Source organism: Nomascus leucogenys, chromosome 1a, assembly GCF_006542625.1.
Source record: "Nomascus leucogenys isolate Asia chromosome 1a, Asia_NLE_v1, whole genome shotgun sequence".
NCBI classification, from domain to species: domain Eukaryota; kingdom Metazoa; phylum Chordata; class Mammalia; order Primates; family Hylobatidae; genus Nomascus; species Nomascus leucogenys.
Window position 1 is genome coordinate 94626981 of NC_044381.1, and position 19126 is coordinate 94646106.

At 41.1% G+C, this 19126-nt stretch overlaps 2 protein-coding genes across 19 annotated transcripts in view; one reads left to right on the plus strand and one right to left on the minus strand.

Moving 5' to 3' along the window:
* The first annotated feature begins 8151 nt into the window (after positions 1-8151).
* On the plus strand, positions 8152-10996 carry INSM2 (INSM transcriptional repressor 2). Its single transcript, XM_030815467.1, has one exon. It carries the CDS (start codon positions 8238-8240, stop codon positions 9936-9938), a length of 1701 nt encoding a protein of 566 aa, XP_030671327.1. The 5' UTR covers positions 8152-8237; the 3' UTR covers positions 9939-10996.
* Positions 10997-12291: 1295 nt separating this feature from the next.
* Positions 12292-19126, minus strand: part of RALGAPA1 (Ral GTPase activating protein catalytic alpha subunit 1) — a 219588-nt gene continuing 212753 nt past the window's right edge. For 5 of the 18 annotated variants that reach the window (XM_030813555.1, XM_030813552.1, XM_030813506.1 and 2 more), the window contains 2 exons: positions 15952-15954; positions 12292-13623 (listed from right to left, as the gene is read on the minus strand). In XM_030813555.1, coding sequence (XP_030669415.1) covers positions 13475-13623; positions 15952-15954 — 152 coding nt within the window. In that variant the 3' untranslated portion in view covers positions 12292-13474. Of the gene's footprint in view, positions 13624-15664; positions 15730-15951; positions 15955-19126 lie in introns of those variants that run through there. The other 13 variants (XM_030813569.1, XM_030813592.1, XM_030813532.1 and 10 more) reach the window with 5 other exon arrangements.

Below are 19126 nucleotides of genomic sequence, written 5' to 3' on the forward strand. Positions count from 1 at the left end.
CTAGAAATACCATTTGACCCAGCCATCCCATTACTGGGTATATACCCAAAGGACTATAAATCATGCTGCTATAAAGACACATGCACACGTATGTTTATTGCGGCACTATTCACAATAGCAAAGACTTGGAACCAACCCAAATGTCCAACAACTATAGACTGGATTAAGCAAATGTGGCACATATACACCATGGAATACTATGCAGCCATAAAAAATGATGAGTTCATGTCCTTTGTAGGGACATGGATGAAGCTGGAAACCATCATTCTCAGTAAACTATTGCAAGGACAAAAAACCAAACACCGCATGTTCTCACTCATAGGAGGGAACTGAACAATGAGAACTCATGGACACAGGAAGGGGAACATCACACTCTGGGGACTGTTGTGTGGTGGGGGGAGGGGGAAGGGACAGCATTAGGAGATATACCTAATGCTAAATGACGAGTTAATGGGTGCAGCAAAACAACATGGCACATGGATACATATGTAAGAAACCTGCACATTGTGCACATGTACCCTAAAACCTAAAGTATAATAAAAAGAAAAAAAAAAGTTAAACATAAAAAAAAAAAAAAAACTACTACATTTTACTTATCGAATTCCCTGTGGTGGACTTAGGTTTTCTCTGTTGCCTTGGTACCACAAACAGTGCTGTGATGAATAAAAAATAATAATAATAAAGAAAGGTTGAAATTAAAAGGAAAATACATACCTTGTAAACACCAACGAAAAGAAAGCTGATATGTCTAGAGGAAAACATCAGACAAAACACTTTGAGGCAGAAAGCATTAGTACAGATAAAGAGGGATACTTTATACTTATGAGAGGTTTCAATTAACCAAACGGATATTGTTTTTCATTCATATGAATCTTAAGACTATGAGAAAGTCTCAAGATTTTATGTAGCAAAAGTTGAGCGACTACAAAGAGAAATAACATAAATTACCATATATATGTGGAGGGGTGGGCATAATATAAAACTTGGTATGTACAACTGCAAAATCTACATTCTTTTCAAGCATGTGAATGGAATCTTAAATATAAATATATAGATACAGATAAAAATTGACATAGCTTTTTCCCCTTCCAGCCAGGTAGCAATTTTCATTATTCCCAAGTGTTTATTTGGAACACATATAACGCATTATTTGTGTACATAAAAGCAGGTTAGATAGGCTCCACCCTTAGGAGTTTACAAGCAATGCAAACACACCAATGTTGAGCACTGGTAAGAGCCAGCTCTGTAGAGGATACTAGTTTATCTCCTTTAACTCTCATCCTATTAATGTCGGTATTATTATGCCTAATTTGGGAAAAAGAACTAAGACACAGAGAGATTGAGCAAAAATTTTAAGATCACCTCCCCACTTTTTTTTTTTTTTTTTTTTTTTGAGATGAAGTCTCACTCTGTCGCCAGGCTGGAGTGCAGTGGTGTGATCTCGACTCACTGCAACCTCTGCCTCCTGAGTTCAAGTGATTCTCCTGCCTCAGCCTCCTGGGTAGCTGGGATTACAGGCGAGTGCCACCAGGCCTGGGTAATTTTGTATTTTTTGTAGAGATGGGGTTTCACCATGTTGGCCAGGCTGGTCTCGAACTCCTGACCTCAGGTGATCTGCCCACCTCGGCCTCCAAAGTGCTGGAATTACAGGCATAAGCCACCGTGCCCAGCTGAAGATCACCTCTTTAGTAAATGACAGTGCTAGGATTCGTATCTACTCTTTATTAGCAATGAGCCAGCTCCAGAAAATACTTATTCGTTTAAGGCTGGAAGTAGGGAGGTAAGCATTCTTATCGAAGGATCTCTAATAATATTAGGAAGCTATCTTTGTACAACATTGACAAACGTTTAAGTGTCTGCAATATAGTAGAATTACATATTGAGCCAAAGAAGTGGCTAAAATAGTTTGATGAGAGAGCTGTCTTAGAAGACAGAGTTAGTGCTAGTGATTTGGAATGTGAGAATGGCTGAGAGTAAAGAACTATCATGTACCCAGCATAAAGAAATTAAAAAGCCTCTTCTATTTGACATCTTATGCTATTGAAAATCCTTTCCTTCTAGTTCAAGTTCACTATTTTCCCACTGCTTATACGTCCTGAAGTGAATTTCAATCTCGACAGTCTTTCATGACCAAATGAAAGTCGTTATAAATTCCCTCTGCTTTCAAGTTTTTAGAATGTGTATTATCTATTTTACTGCTCAATACAGGGAGGAAAACATAGATAAGCATAATTATAGAGTGTATCAGCCAATTATTTAAATTTATTCAATATTTGAATAATTAGGCCCACTTCATCTTCTATCAACTGTTTTAATATTTGTTCAGCTGAGCTCCATACCTCAAGTCTCATCCCACTCTCTTACCTTCTCCACATCTTTCCCTCAGGCTCACAGCTGCACTGCTCCGACATAGCTGTTATAGTTATCTTTTCAAATCAAATACTTGATTATATCATTTAAATGCTTTAAAAAAATCAGTAGCTTTCACTTAAAAATATCCGCACTCAATTTAGTGTGGTTATAATGGGCTTTGCAATCTTGCCCCAGTTTATCTTTCCAGTCTCAGCTTCTCCACTCCTTACACCCTCTTAGGACAAAAATAACAGACTGATGGCCCATTTATGGAGAATACTGTACTGTGTTGTCATGCCTATGTGACAAGAAACTGAAGTCAGAGAGGTTAAACAGCCTGTTTAAGTCACACAATAAGAAAATGGCAGAGCCGAGATTCAAACTCAGATCTGACTGACTCCAACTCATGGGCATAACCCAGTACACTACATTGCCTTCTTTCGTCTTTTACGTCTTTTGTGAATTCTGTTTTAACCACATGAAACAAAATTAATTTTGAGCACATTAAATGGTGTGCATAATCACTACTGTCTTGCATCATAATTGGGTATAAAATATCAGCCAGTCACACCAGAAATTATTGTTATTTCTGAAGAATTTAGGGTTGCCATTAGTGTCAATAGTCTTCCTTCACCTCAGACACTTAATAATACCCTCTTTTAATTTAAGACTCACTATGTGCCATGCATTGTGGTAAGTATTTTATAAACACAATAACATCTAATGCCCAAAGTATCCTGTGACATAATTATTTCTATTTCCATTCGTGATGAGGAAACTGAGGGTTAAAAAGGCTAAATTGCTTAAGATTAAACAGCTGGCAGTGGACCTGGAACTCTACTGAACTCAAACTGTCTAACTTTAAAGCCTGTGCCCTCAACTAACTACCCTATACAACCTCCCTTTAAATGTCCTAGATTGAACTTCTCAATAAACTGGATCCCATTCTGTACATCTTATTTTTGCCTAAAATTCCTTGTTTCCTAAACATGTAGTTTTCTCTTGCCAGTCTTATCTTTCCTACTAAGTAGCTTACCACCTTCTTTCTGCTCCCATTCTTCTAGTATCCTGGGTACTAAACAGCTTAAAATAAGAGACACCTGTCATGAATTGGGGTTTATTTTCCCTATAGGTAATGGCTTCAGAGGAAGAAAATGGCGGTGATCTAAGCCATGGGTCAAGTGGCTGAGGTGGGAAGAAAAGACTTCCAAGGGCATATGATATAAGAAAGACTTTCCTATTCCTTTCGTTTGTCTGGAGTAAGATTCCCAAATGCCTAAGATCTAGAAGTCCTTATGACTTTGTATACTTTCTTTTGTACTCAGTCAGGCCTGTGGGTTGCAGCAACAAGAAGCTGTGATGCTTTTTTTTGAACCTGGTAGCTTATGATTTTAGACATCAATTCATTTACATATGTCAGGCATTGATCTAGATACCAGATGAAAATGAAGCTGAGAACCAAAGAACCTACCGTCCTGGATTTTATAGAGACAATAGACAATTAACAAATACATAATACAGTAGCAAATAATGATAAATGCTATGAAGAAAAAGTAAAGGGATAGAAAATGATGAAGGTATCCTTCGGGCAGTAGAGAAAAAAAAAAGAAAATGATGAAGGGTGATGGTGGGTTAGGGCTGTTATTTTAGTTTGGGTGGTCAGGGAAGATCTTTCTCAGGTGGTATTATTTGAGTAAAGATCCACACATGAAGTTAAGAAACAAGATGTGAGCATATCTGAAGAAAAAACATTCTGGCAGAATAAACAGCCTTGAGGTGGAAGTGTGCTTGTCATGTTTGAGGAAAATAAGGAGTCCACTTAGATGGAGCAGACTGAATGAGGAAAAGAATAGTGGGAGATGTGGTTTAAGAATATCCAGGGACCAAGCAGAGCTTTGGATTTTATTCTAAATGTATTGGGAAGCCACTTGAAGATTTTGAACAAAAGAGTGAAAGAATCAGATTTATATTCTAATAGGATACATCTTGATGCTGAATAAAGTATACACAATAAGGAGGCAAGGATGGAAGCAAGAGACCAAATAGAGTAACAGTGGTAGAGAATTTGAGAAGATTCAGATTCAGGAAATGCTTTGAAGATAGAGCTGATAAGAACTGCTAATGGATTGAATATGGGGTGTTTAGCTTTAACCCAAAGTCTTTGGGTTTTGGCTGAGGCAACTAATTGAATGAAGGTGCCATTTACTGGGATGAGGAAAACCGAGATGGGGATTAAGTTTAGGAGAGGAAATCAAGAGTTTGGTTTTAGATTTGTGAGAGACTGTTTGACTTTCAAGTTCCTGGGGACAATCGGCCTCTAGTAGCTGCAGCTGGTGTTAACCTTTTACAGGGACACGTCTAAGTGGAGGTGAGGGGGCAGAGCAACAGAAGAAATAAAGTTCCTTCTCAGTAATCTCCCAGATACTCAAGTGATAAAAAGCAGGTTAGTCATCTGAGCCTGTCTTATACACACTGATTTCAGGGCAAGAAGTCTCCTCTCTCTTCAAAAAATGTTCTGATTTCTATTGTTTCAAAATTTCCGAATTTAAATTAAATGTATCCCGCAATTAGAGAAAGCATAAAATGTAAATAAGAGATAATCCAGTGCGTATGAGTTTTTACCAAAGTATAACTGAGAGCAGATGAAAGTCCTGAATGTTTAATCTTTTTGTGAAGAGAAAGGAGGTAGATATTAAATAAAACAAAGATTTTATAATCTTGCTTTGGCACTGCCCTATTTATTATAATTTTTAAGTGAGAAACTACAGAAAGAGTGTTTGTATCTTGAAGGATCATCTAAGTTTATACCCAAGGGGGGATTACGCTTTTAAATTCTTTCTCTTCCCCACATTTTAATCCTTTCTATCTTTTAACCCTTAGTCTTTTCCCAAAAGTGTTCTTCAACTAGAAGGCCTGTGGCATGATCGAGGCTTGTCACCTCTCTTCTAGGGCCAGATTTTAAACAGATGGCCCTGGAGAATGCTACTTATCTGTACAGTTCTCCATTTGATGTTGCAGTGTGCTAGTATCCTAGGGGAAGGGTACCACATTTAACTCCAGAAAGGATTTAAGGCAGTTTTGCAATTTTTTTTACTGATTATCAGAGTAATACATGATTATTGCAAAATATTTTAACAAAAAAGTTTAAAAAAGACTTTGAATTCCTACTTACTAGAGGCAATCCCAACAACATTTTGGCATATTTCCTTCCACTGTCTTATATGCATTTTGTCTTTTTCATAACTGAGCTCTTTATTGTATAAGCAATTTTGCTGCCTGCTGTTTTTGCTTAGTTATGGTATATATGTTTGTCTCTGTCATTACATTTTTAAAGCTACGTAATCATCTATAACATGGCTATACTATAGTTTACTCGAGATGGTTTCTGATTATTTATAATTACAAATAACACTGTGATAAACAGCTTTGTGCATAATTTTTCGCTCTTCTTTTGGATGACTTACTAAAGGAGGAATTGGTAGATTAAATGTATACATACTTTTTAAAGCTTCTGATGTAAATTGTTACAATGATTTCCAGAAAGGATGTTATCAAATTACACTTGGGAAGGGAAGGAGGGAGCTATTGGAACTATTGGATCTGGTAGAAAATATCTGACAGCAATTCTTACAAAGTACTATGCCCCTGGGGAAGAGTCCTTTCTCTCTCTGGAAAAGGGGTTATCTTAAAGTATTAAAATTATTACATCAGATTTTCCACACCACACAATATGTATGGATCGTGAGGGGGAAAGGAGAATTGAGAATTTGAGTTAGAAGTCACGTATAAGCTGACATGTCAGAAATGAGCAATTTGGGAAACTAAGTTTACCAACACTGCTAAAGGACTCAAATATTTTAAACAGTGGTTCAGATATTAATTGTGATTATACAGTATCAGGTTTATTTAATTTTGTATGATTTCATGCTATTCAATGAGAGGCAATATAATGAGTGTTTTTCAAACTGTGGGTCCTAATCCATTTGTAAATTATGAAATCAATGTATTTTCTATGACTGGTATTTTTAAGAAACAAAATACAATAGAATGAAAAACATGAGAATGCACTGCAAACATTTCAATGTATGATTTCATAATTTACAAACAGATTGGGACCCACAGTATTATTTTGTGAGACTTTTCAGTTACATGTGTGCATATACTATAGAACATATTTATTATTGTGGGAAGTGATTAAGGAAAAAAATAATTTGAAGCCATTGGTGTGGTGGAAAGAGTATGGGCTTTGGAATTAGCCAGAACAAGTTTGAATCTGAGCTCTGCTTGGCTTTTACCCATTATCTAACTAAATGGCTCAACTGAAAAAAGAGAGAAATAATATCTCCTTTTTGGTTTGTGTGTGTACATATTGTGTGTGTGTATGAAGATTAGAGATTATTTAAGCAGAATGCCTACAACACAGTCAGTGATTAATACATAATTACTTCCAAATCTTTCCCAAAATAATGTTCTCCTTGTAAAAACACTTCATTCACTGAAGAAAGACAATGTGTTTTATTGATGACTCCATCTGTGATGCTATCGTGTACTTTTAAAACACCTCTGTCAGTCTTTTTCTCCAATTTGGTTTGGGGACTTCAGCACATAGTTCTTTCCCCTTCCTGTTCTCACACTTTATTTACCTGTATTATGGATCCTGGCACTTTACATCTGTCACAGGTGGGCTAATTGTTGCCTAGTTCAATTACTACTAAACACTTTCAAACCTCTTCTAGTTCTCAAAATAGTAGTGGGAGCATTGCAGGGTGCCAGATGAAAATCTGTTGAGTTTGCTCTACAGCACACCTTTTGCAAAGTATCACTTCTGGTGTACGGGGAAGCAACTGTAATGCTGATTCCGCCGGCATTTCTCACTCAATCTACTCCATGCTAAACAGGCCGGTTAGGCATCAAGTCATACTCTGGGTAGTAGAAGTGGAAAGTGTGAACAGAGAAACCACTTTATGCGAGGACAGTGGAAAATGAGATCCTCCTTTTCTCTCCCTAATCCTACTTCCATCGAGGAGGAGCACTTAAGAGCCCAGAGGCCCAGGACCCAGCCGCGCTCGGGCGTCCCGACTCGGAGGCCGGCGGCGGGCAGGCACGCTCTCCCGCGCTGAGAGCCCTTCTGCGGAGATGAACTCTCGAGCGTCGCCGCCGCGCGCGGGCCCGATCGATACTGGCGGGCGGACGTGCTCCCGCCGCCAAGAGCAGCCACAGGGCGGTGCAGTCAGCTGTCTGGCCGCTCGGTCACACTTCTCATCAGCTCAATACCCGCAGAAAACGTGCACCAGTTCCCCCGCGGACACCCACCCCGTGGTCTCCGCCGCACCTTCTGCCCACCGCCCCTTCCGCTCGGCCGTCCGGCGCAGGGCGGAAGCTTTTCAGTCAGACGCCCTCGCGTTTGGGGCAGCCGGGTCCCGGCCCGAGCGGAGGGCGTCGTGAGGTGGCCTTTTCGCCCGGCTCCCCAGTGGGACGCTCCGCGGAGGCGGCCAAGGCGGGGAGTGTCGAGCTCCCTCACACTCTGGACCTTACCTTCTGGCGTCTTCGCACGGGAGGCTTCAGGGGGAGGCGGACCCAGCCGGCTACAGGGGCAGGTTCGCGGCGCTGTGAGGCGGGGCTGGGCGTGCGCCGCCGCCGCCAGATTTGTCTACTCCAATGAATCCGGACGCGAGAAAACCCCGCCCCCGGCGCCCGCTCCCACTCCTGATTGGCAGGGCCAGCCCGGGGCGGGGCGGCCCGGCGGGACCCCGGCCTGCGTCTCAGCTATAAAGACAGCCCCGGCATGACAGCCGCGGTAAAGCTCTAATAGTTCATCTGCTGGCCGGCTCTCAGTCCCCGTGGCGCCCCCTTTTCTCTTGTCCCCGAGCGCTCTTGACTCCACCATGCCAAGGGGCTTCCTCGTGAAGCGAACTAAACGGACAGGCGGCTCGTACCGAGTTCGCCTTGCGGAGCGTGTCTTCCCTCTGCTGGGGCCCCAGGGGGCGCCGCCCTTCTTGGAGGAGGCTCCCAGCACCTCCTTGCCCGGTGCGGAGCGGGCGGCGCCCCCCACCCGAGAGGAACCAGGAAAGGGGCTGACGGCGGAGGCGGCCCGGGAACTGTCGGGGTCGCCATGTCGGGCGGCTGGGGTGAGCCCGGGGGCGGGCGGGCGGGAAGGCGCGGAGTGGCGGGCGGGTGGCAGAGAAGGTCCCGGGCCCAGCCCCAGCCCCAGCCCCAGTCCAGCGAAGCCCGCAGGCGCAGAGCTGCGTCGGGCGTTCCTGGAGCGCTGCCTCAGCTCGCCAGTCTCCGCCGAGTCCTTCCCCGGGAGCGCCGCCGCCGTGGCCGCTTTCTCCTGCTCCGTGGCGCCAGCAGCCGCACCGACCTCGGGGGAGCAGTTCCTGCTGCCGCTCCGGGCGCCGTTCCCAGAGCCCGCGCTTCAGCCGGACCCTGCGCCCCTCTCGGCCGCCCTGCAAAGTCTGAAGCGGGCGGCCGGAAGCGAGCGCCGCGGCAAGGCACCCACGGGCTGCGCGTCTGGACCCGCAGCCGCGGGAATCAAGAAGCCAAAGGCCATGAGGAAGTTGAGCTTTGCCGATGAGGTGACCACATCCCCTGTCCTGGGCCTGAAGATCAAGGAGGAGGAGCCCGGAGCGCCGTCTCGGGGCTTCGGGGGCAGCCGCACGCCGCTGGGGGAGTTCATCTGCCAGCTGTGCAAGGAGCAGTACGCAGACCCCTTCGCGCTGGCCCAGCACCGCTGCTCCCGCATCGTGCGCGTAGAGTACCGCTGTCCTGAGTGTGACAAGGTGTTCAGCTGTCCTGCGAACCTGGCCTCCCATCGCCGCTGGCATAAGCCGCGTCCTGCGGCTGCAAACGCCGCCACAGTCTCCTCCGCCGACGGGAAGCCGCCTTCTTCGTCGTCTTCGTCCTCCCGGGACTCCGGGGCCATTGCATCTTTTCTGGCAGAGGGAAAGGAGAACAGCCGGATAGAGCGGACTGCGAATCAGCACCCGCAGGCCAGGGACAGCTCCGGGGCGGATCAGCACCCGGACAGCGCCCCGAGGCAGGGCCTCCAGGTGCTGACGCATCCAGAGCCACCGCTGCCTCAGGGCCCCTACACGGAGGGGGTGTTGGGGCGCCGGGTGCCCGTGCCGGGCAGTACCAGTGGTGGCAGGGGATCCGAGATTTTCGTGTGCCCATATTGCCACAAAAAGTTTCGTCGCCAAGCCTATCTGCGCAAGCACCTGAGCACTCACGAGGCGGGCTCGGCCCGTGCGCTAGCGCCGGGCTTTGGCTCCGAACGCGGTGCCCCACTTGCCTTCGCTTGCCCGTTGTGCGGAGCGCACTTCCCTACCGCAGATATCAGGGAGAAGCACCGGCTGTGGCATGCTGTCCGCGAGGAGCTGCTCCTGCCCGCTCTGGCGGGGGCTCCTCCCGAAACGCCGGGCCCTAGCGGGCCATCTGACGGGAGTGCCCAGCAAATTTTCTCGTGCAAGCACTGCCCGTCCACTTTTTTTAGCTCTCCGGGGCTGACCCGGCACATCAATAAGTGCCACCCCTCAGAAAGCCGGCAAGTGCTGCTGCTGCAGATGCCACTGCGGCCTGGCTGCTGAGGGGCGAGAGACCAGGATGATTTCGAGGTTGGCCTTAGAGGAAACAGATCATGGGAATTTCTGTGGGGCTTTCTTCAACTTGCAAGTTTACTTTCATTCCTTCCTATGTTTTAATTAACTAAAATTCTCCCTGTAGTCAATGTTCCACCAGAGGAGCGGACAGTGAAATGTAATATCCCTCTCTAGAGCAGGTATGTATATGGCACAAACCTTGAGATCAAAGACTGTCAGCTTTAAATCCTTGTCACTTTCCCCACTAAAATAGGATTTTTTCCCCCTTAAAACTCTGGAGACCCTGACGAATCCTATATGATTTGTAATTCCTATGGAAAGTCGCGGTGAATGCGTGCATGTCTCAATGTCCACAAAGGGTTCTGGCTACCCTTTGGTAGTCACCAATGTTTTTTTGTCTTGTCATCACAGGCGCCTATGCAGCTTCTGTCTCAATAGGGTCAGATATTTTGCACTGTATATTCTGTGAATTAAAAGTTATGTGATTCAAGACCTGGCAGAAAATGTAAGAGGATTTTTGCTGCTTTTGGGGTGCATGGGGATCTCCCCTGTAAACTTTCCTTTGCCCAATTATATGTACATGTCCATTCTTAAGTTGGTGTTTGGAGGTGGGGAGGATGCTACTTTACTGGAGTTGAGACACCCCCTAAAATTCTCACCCTCAGCTATTTTGTGGGCAGTATTCAGGAAGAGCTACTTCAAACCTTTCTTTAAATGGCTTTTTGGAAATACAGAAGTCGTTTCCTCCAGTTTGACTGTTTTAATGAGGTTTCACCCAAATTGTTTAATGCTTCTGCTGTAAATCTCATACTGTGTATTCATTATGAAAATATGTACAGCTTAAGGAACTGAATGGCAATTTGCTCAGTATTCAGTATTTTCTTTTCAGCGGCAACTTGTTTTTGATTTTTTTTAAAAAACCATTTCAGTGTACATTCTGTACTAATTCCCTACTAGCCAGAGTTTGGGACACTGGCTGAGCACTGCTTGACAGAAAGCCCGTATTTGTAAGATGCTTACCACCAAATAAATGTACATAGACTGTGTTTTTGTTGTGTTCTGTGTTTGTCTTAAGAATCCTGTTGAACACAGCCTATTTTCAAAGCCACATTTCTTATCTCCCCAATGTCGGTATCCTGTTTTAGAATGTTAGTGACCCATTTGGACAGAATACAAAGACGGAAATATTTTGCAAATGAATGTAATGGTGCAGGAATGCAATGAAAAATTTTCCTTTGAAGTAAGGCTGCAAAGACTGAGCTGCAAAAGGCAAGGAATATGCACTAGTCTTTGACTCAAAAAAGACATCCCCCCAAGAAATGTCAACCGAAAATATATTTTAAATATATATATATATATATATATTTCAAGCTAGTGAACAGTGTTACCTGAAGATGAAAAAAGTATTTTAATGGTCCTAATTAATTTCACTATTTCAGGTTTGTAATTTTACTCCATATTGTTATATATCATCAATCCATTAGATTTTTTAGAGCACTTAGAAACATGTATGCAGTTACTCTGATTTTTCTTTTTGTAATTCTTCACCTTGGCTGTAGGAAATTGTCTACATTGTTCAATCTTCCCAAGGACTCTATCCATTTGTTTATCTTCTACATCAGCTTACATAGAACTTTTAGTTTTCATTTATAAGAAAATGAAATTGGGTGCACAGAAGTTCTGAAAGGTCATCTTAGAAACTTGTCAGTACAAAGTTTTATTGCTGAAAGTATATTATAAAACAAAGTAAAATTTAAGAATTAAAAAAAAATGAAGCTGTAATCCCAGCACTTTGGGAGGCTGAGGCGGGCGGATCACGAGGTCAGGAGATCGAGACCATCCTGGCTAACACGGTGAAACCCCGTTTCTACTAAAAAACAAAACAAACAAACAAACAAAAAAAACCCAAAAATTAGCCGGGCGTGGTGGCACACGCCTATAGTCCCAGCTACTCAGGAGGCTGAGGTAGGAGAACTGCTTGAACCCGGGAGGCGGAGGTTGCAGTGAGCCGAGATTGCACCAGCCTGGGTGACAGCGAGACTCCGTCTCAAAAAACAAAACAAAACAAAAACATGAAGCTGAGATAAACTAACAATCTAACCAACTGCATTGGGTGAATTTCTGGCCAGCCTTTATGAAGACAGAAAATTTCCTGTGTTTTTAACGACTGTGGTAGGATCTGTGAGATATAAGTTGGAATGTATCTTGAAAAGGGAATTCAAGTTTATTTTCGATGATTAGCTAAGATAATCTAGGTTCATGCTTTAAATCTTCTCACTACTCATATAGCCCTGCTTATTGAAAATATATGAAACATAGAAGACAAATCAACACTCATGGATAGGAAGTGATAAGAATATTTTTATTGTATTATTAAATACCATGTCATCTTTTTCCCCCACTGTTACAAATTATAGATACTACATGAATGATGATACATAATTTATATTTTACGGTTTGCCAGTATAATGTATTTACACATGCAGTTAGTACCAATGTCATGCTACATTTCCTCAGGAGATGCCCATTCAAAACAAAACAGCTTATCTACCGTAAGAAAATACTTCTAGAGGGTGGAATGTATACCAACCTGCACCTGCAAGTTCAGTATTAACAATATTAGATTTAACTTAGACTCCTGGGTTATGTTCCTTTTTCTTTTTTAAATAATACTCATAATTTGAACAACATATTTATATCAGAAAATTTTCCTTCTTTTCTTCCCTATCTTCCTTTTGGTGCTTAAAAAAGAACATAGAAACACCAGGATCTAGCAGCCAATAATAAAAGGCCACAATCTGAAAATAAATGGCATTTAACAGTGATACCACTTGAAATGCAAAACATTAGAAAAATACTTGGAAGCTAAACATAAACCAAAGTTCAGCACAGTGATTTTTCTAGTTATTGGATATAATATGGCATCACCTGCACAGCCAAGAAATGAGACATTGCTTTGGGAAGAAGGGTTAATACTAAAATGATTTCAGTTGGAATTTGAGATGCTAAAGACCATTTATTCTGAATGTTTTATTGTCATAACAAATAATCTGTACACATTCTGTGTATTAACAGGTACATCTTTTGCTGTAACTTTACAAATGCTTAAATGTAAAATTTTACATTTGTAAAAAATTATATATTTATTGAACCATAAAGTTGCAATGGGGCACAATAAATAATGAGACTAATTGTCCAATTGTATTTTGGCTCAAAGTTAACCATGAAATTAAAGATAAAACTACTTAGACATAATTATCTAGGAAGGTAAAGGGTGTAGAATAAAACTCCCCCCGTCCTCAAAATATGGCAGCTTGGACTATGGGAAAAAAAATGAAACAATAAATAACCTAAATCTTTAATATTAAGCTACAAATTATTTAAAATTATTTAAATCCAGTGTTTTCTCAAATAAATGTACGGAAGAAACATGCATGTTACGGCAGACATGAAGGCCTGAAAGGGTTAACCCTATGTTCGTGCTAAGGTGGCTACTGCTGATCACTGCTGGGCTGCTTGTCTCCTTAGGATTTATTGGCTGAGCCAGAGGAACGACGCAGCTTCATGGACATGCGGCTTTTGCTAGTTCGAGGAGACATTGGAGAGGCCAGGTCAGCCCCATCTACCTGCGTTGCTGTGGGAGTTTCACTGGGTAGAATCTCTGGGTAGGAGCCTGTAGGAAACAGCAAGAGCATTACTACAGTTATCCAGCCTCTCAACCCCTGAGAAATAATCTTTCTGCTACTAATCTGCAGCAAGGATCCCATCCCTTAATAAGATCTTTTGAGGGAAAAAGCAAGCCCCAAACTTGTTACAATAGCCTACTAATGTATTTAAAACCCAGCAATCTGGTGTTTCATGTCATTATATTAGCAAGAAAGCGCCAATCATCATTCCCAGGGCTAGAACCCTGGAAAAAGCAGTGGGAAGCAAAATCTTTGAGCCAGAAAGAACAGGGATCCAAAGCACCATCAGCATGCAGGGAAGGGGTCAAGAAGCAGGTGAGAAGGACCAATTCCTATCTCTAGGATTCAGGGTACAACCAAGAAAAGAGCCTTCACTACTCAAACTTGAAAAACAGCACCAAACAGTTCCAAACAGTTTTGGAACCACGGGTTTCAAAAAGGAAGTCAGTTTCACTAGATGCCCTTATAAACAAAACAAAACAAAAAAAGGAACTCAGCACTATGAGATCATATACATGCTAGGTATTTAAATATGGCTTTAAGAAGGAGCAAGATAAATTTGTGGATGAGGGGAGGACAAGAATTCTCATCTGAATGTCAGTTAAAAAAAGGCAAACTGACTCCCCCAAAATGTCTTAATTTAAAAGACATAAACAATGCTTTTGTTTTCAATAACTTAAACTTTTGCAGGTATCTTATTCAATCATAAGCAAGCAGGTAACCAGTAGAATTAGTAGATATACAATTTTAGAAGTAAAACAAAATCAAATAGGAAAGTTCTTTGTGTCATTTATAAAGTAGTTTTTAATCTCTGTACTTTATTTCTATAAATTATCATTCTCTAATATGCAGCAATACTACAGAACCTTGCACATTGTAGGCTCTCAAATATTTCCTAAACAAAATGAGTAATTAATTAAAATCACATTAAAAATAAAAGTCCTTCAAAAAAAATCTGAAAACAATAACAGCACGAAATTCTGGACATTTTAAGGCATTTTAATCCAGATTTTCTGGGTCTTAAGTACATGAAAATTTTCTTTATGTGTTTTACGAACAAAAACACCACACAGGTTGCAGGTTTAACTGTATACATACATGTCCTTACTTTACAGGGAGACTTTTGGCATATTTGTTAGCCAATGTAGCACCTCACTGATACTTCAAACTAGGAAATAATTATGCTAGCACTTTCATATATATGAAATGTTTGTGCTTAAACTGAAGTTACTGAATGTTTATAAAGAAAAACAAAAAGTTCAATAAGGGGTGACGATCCTATTGAGATGTCTTAAGCAATTAAGAATATGTCTTTGCAGAACACTTCAATTTTTTTTTTTTTTTTTTTTTTTTGAGATGGAGTCTCACTCTGTCGCCAGGCTGGAGTGCAGTGGCACGATCTTCGCTCACTGCAATCTCCGCCTCCCAGGTTCAAGCGATTCCCCTGCCTCAGCCTCTTGAGTAGCTGGGACCACAGGTGCACATCACCACGCCCGGCTAATTTTTTTGTATTTTAGTAGAGATGGGGTTTCACCATGTTGGCCAGGATGGTCTCAATCTCCTGACCTCGTGATCCACCCGCGTGGGCCTCCCAAAGTGCTGGGATTGCAGGCGTGAGCCAGTGCACCCAGCCTTCAAAATGTTTTTAAGACCAAATGTTAGAGTTATACTTAAGAAAAAATATATGTTTCCAAGGAAAAATATTCTGTCACTCATAATCCAGGCCAATTGCCCTTCTTCTCAAAGTAACTTTTCCAGCATTATTTTCTAATTGAAATAAGACTGGCCTTCAAAATACAAGGAGAAGGAAACATATTTCTGTTCACATTTACTCTTCCTGAAGATCTGAATTGGTTCATAGCAGACCCATACTGGAAAATTTATGGGAGAATATGAATCCATGGCCCCCTTTAGGGAAGCACTGCAGATGGATGGCAGAAGGAAAGTGAAGAGCAGTAGTAGCTCATGCTTTTCTGGTAATGCATATCATTCCCGGCCATCATGAGAGGCCCTCCCATTGCTGTTTACCTTGAGATGGCCAATGTTTTCTAGCGGAGGTTTTGGGAGGAAGAGAACTATCACTGCATTTCTTTCTTTGTTGTGAATGAAGAAATGGAGTAGCAAGCAGAAGTGAGAAAGCAAAAGAGAAGATAGATAACAGATATGAGAGACACAGTGCAGAATTTTATAGGTGTTAACTGAGGAGCAGACAGAGAGGAATCAAGGTTTTTCTTATGAAATATAATTGGGCATGCAATGAGTTAGGGTGATGGTTCACAATGAAAATGCTTTGTAAATTCAAATGTTATACTTACCAACTAACAAAACAAGTTCAAATAGGAAAAAAGAAAAGAAGAAAAAAGGTCTATGAGAGATTCGGTAAATATCTACCTGTTAAAGTGTTTACTGTACTGGTGGCATGTTATCCTAATCACTCAGACAAAATCTCTAGAGCTGCATTGTCCAATATGGTAGCCACAGCCACATGAAGTTAAAATTTACTGAATTAAAATGAATTAAATAAAAATTCAGTTCCTCAGTACACTAGCCACATTTCAAGTGTTCAACAGCCACATGTAGTTAGCGGCTTCCACATTAGACAGTGCAGATATAGAACATTTCCATCACCACAGAAGGAAGGCTTTATCAGAGAGCACTGCTCTACATTATGACAAACTCAAAGAATATTTACCTCAAAAATAATTCTTCCATGTCTTCCTCACTGCCTTTAAAGTGAAATCTCCCTTCACTCAACTGAGTCAAATAAGGATTTTTAGCGTGTGTGGTGTATAGTTATCAGTACTTCCTAACAATTTAGCAAATTACATTTGTGGTATATATTCAACATTCCCAAACTCTATAAATAATTTACAATAGAAAGACCTCAATTTTAGATGTAAAAAATGTAGTAAACAACCTACATTTCATTTCACATCCTAGTCTACCTATTGATTTATACTACTTCAGTCATAAAGAATGCTGATTTATTTCTGTTATTAATATATCCTCAAGGATGAGGTTTTAAAAGTACACATGAGCTCCTATGTTTGTGCATACCGTATCTGTTACTAACATTCTTACAGTGCTCACACAGACTGTGTAATCTGATGGGATAAATTGATTCATATATTGCACATTGATTACAATAAACTATTATTACAATTAACATAATGAATATGACTTTTGGGATCTACAGGGATTATAAGAGGGAGCTCAAAAGATCGTTTTTTATTGTGGTTTCGTTTGTACTGTTTGGTGACAGGTATGACTGGTTTAAAGCTGCTAATTATTGGGCAGATATAGCCCTATAAAATATTATATCTTTAAAAGCAATTTCAATTAATACTGAACTCCAGCGATGATGTGATTTGTTAGAAAGAACATGGGCATAGGTTAGACAGTCCTAGATTAAATGCCGACTCTGTCACTTTACCAGCTGTTTGATCTTGGGCAAACTGACTTGAGACATTTTTGTATTCGTAAAATGGAGATAATACTTGCAATTTTGTCAAGTCGTCCCAGGGATTAAGATTACATATGCAAAGATATTGGCACATAGTAGGAGCACAGTAGGTATAGCTACATAATAATGCTATTAAACAGAGAAAAATAAAAGCTGATACATTTTGAATCAGAACAGATGAGGATTAGAAACAAAGGGATAGAAATGAGGAAAACTTTTGAAGAAAATGACCACCTATACAAAATATTATTGTTCAAATGTGAAAAGCACAACATACCATTAAATTTAGTTTGAAGGAAATTTATCCTCTCTTTGTTGATAGTCCTATAAAATATAACCTTATATTAAAGGTTAAAGGCTACCCAAATAACCTTGCTTTTAATATTTTTAAAGGAGTTGATAAGTTATTAAGATTAGCATGGATGGCACTGAATATCATAAAGGAAAAACTCAATTTATTTTTTATTTTTATTTATTTATTTTGAGAGGGAGTCTCACTCTGTTACCCAGGCTGGAGTGCAGTGGCGTGATTTCAGCCCACTGCAGCCTCTGCCTCCTGGGTTCAAGTGATTCTCCTGCCTCAGCCTCCTGAGTAGCTGGGATTATAGGCATGTGCCATCATGCCCAGCTAATTTTTGTGTTTTTAGTAGAGAAGGGTTTTGCCATGTTGGCCAGGCTGGTCTTGAACTCTTGGCCTCAAGTGATCTTCCTGCCTCAGCCTCCCAAAGTGTTGGGATTACAGGCGTAAGCCACCATGCCTGGCCAGGAAATAACATAATTTAAAATAGTAGAGAAATAAAGGCAAACGTGGTTTCAATTTTAAGATACACTCAAGAACTACTAGTATTTTAGATTTAGAACAAATCAGGCCAAGCTTGTCATATTTTACCTCCTCCTTACAAATGAAAAAATTGGAAGAACTGATTAACTTGCATTTATATGGATAACAACTGGCAGAACTAGGATTTAAATCCAGATTAGTTTGATTCCAAAGCTCATACTTCTCCCCTGGCAACCTTAAAGATATATGGGGGAAGAAAAAGATTTTTCAATGGGTGGGAAAGTAAAACCCTTAAAACAAAAATATTTAACAATTTATAATTTGTAAATATGACAGGTTATTGGGCAATATCTCTCTATCAACAGCAGGAAGGGGATGAAAATATTTAGACTAAATGGGTAACTGTAATAGTTAAGATCATGCCCTCTGAAGTCAGATCAGTCTAGGTTGAAATACTAGCTTGACAAAGTACCAGGTGATTCTGGGTAAGCGTTTTTTTCTCTTATTTCATAGAACTGCAATGAAGATTAAATGAGAGAATGTATGTACAGTACCAAGCACAGTGTCTGGCACTCAGTAATAGCACAATTATTACTTTATTATTTTCATTACAAAAATTTCACATCTGAATGAATGTTCTATGTGGAAACTGAACCAGCAGCTATCACAAAATGTTAATGGGTCTTATTTAAGATTATTACTTGCCTCTTGGTCAACAACATATAAGCCAAATTTCCAAGTTCAAAGTATTAAACAGAACATATCTGGCTGCCTATAATTTCAGGCTAATCTAATGATAAATTAATATGAGTAGGAATCCATTTTTAAAAACATTAACTAGCCAGGCATGGTGACTCACATCTGTAACCCCAGCAATTTGGGAGGCTGAGGTGGGTGGATCACCTGAGGTCAGGAGTTTGAGACCAGCCTGGCCAACGTGGTAAAATCCCGTCTTTACCAAAAATACAAAAATCAGCCAGGAGTGGTGGCATGTGCCTGTAATCCCAGCTACTTGAGAGGCTGAGGCAGGAGAATTGCTTGAACCCGGGAGGCAGAGGTTCCAGTGAGCCAAGATTGTGCCACTGCACTCCAGCCTCTATCTCAAAAAAACAAAAACAAAAACCAAACCATTAAATAAACAAATTTATAGCCTACGTTATATATTGCAGGCAACTAATTCTTCTGTTGGCACTTACTAATATTTAAGATATTTATAAAATAACTATCTTCTAAGGAGCTAAAATAT

Coding starts and splice junctions, on each gene's coding strand:
- INSM2 (XM_030815467.1), top strand. CDS start 8,238: ATGCCAAGGGGCTTCCTCGTGAAGCGAACTAAACGGACAGGCGGCTCG.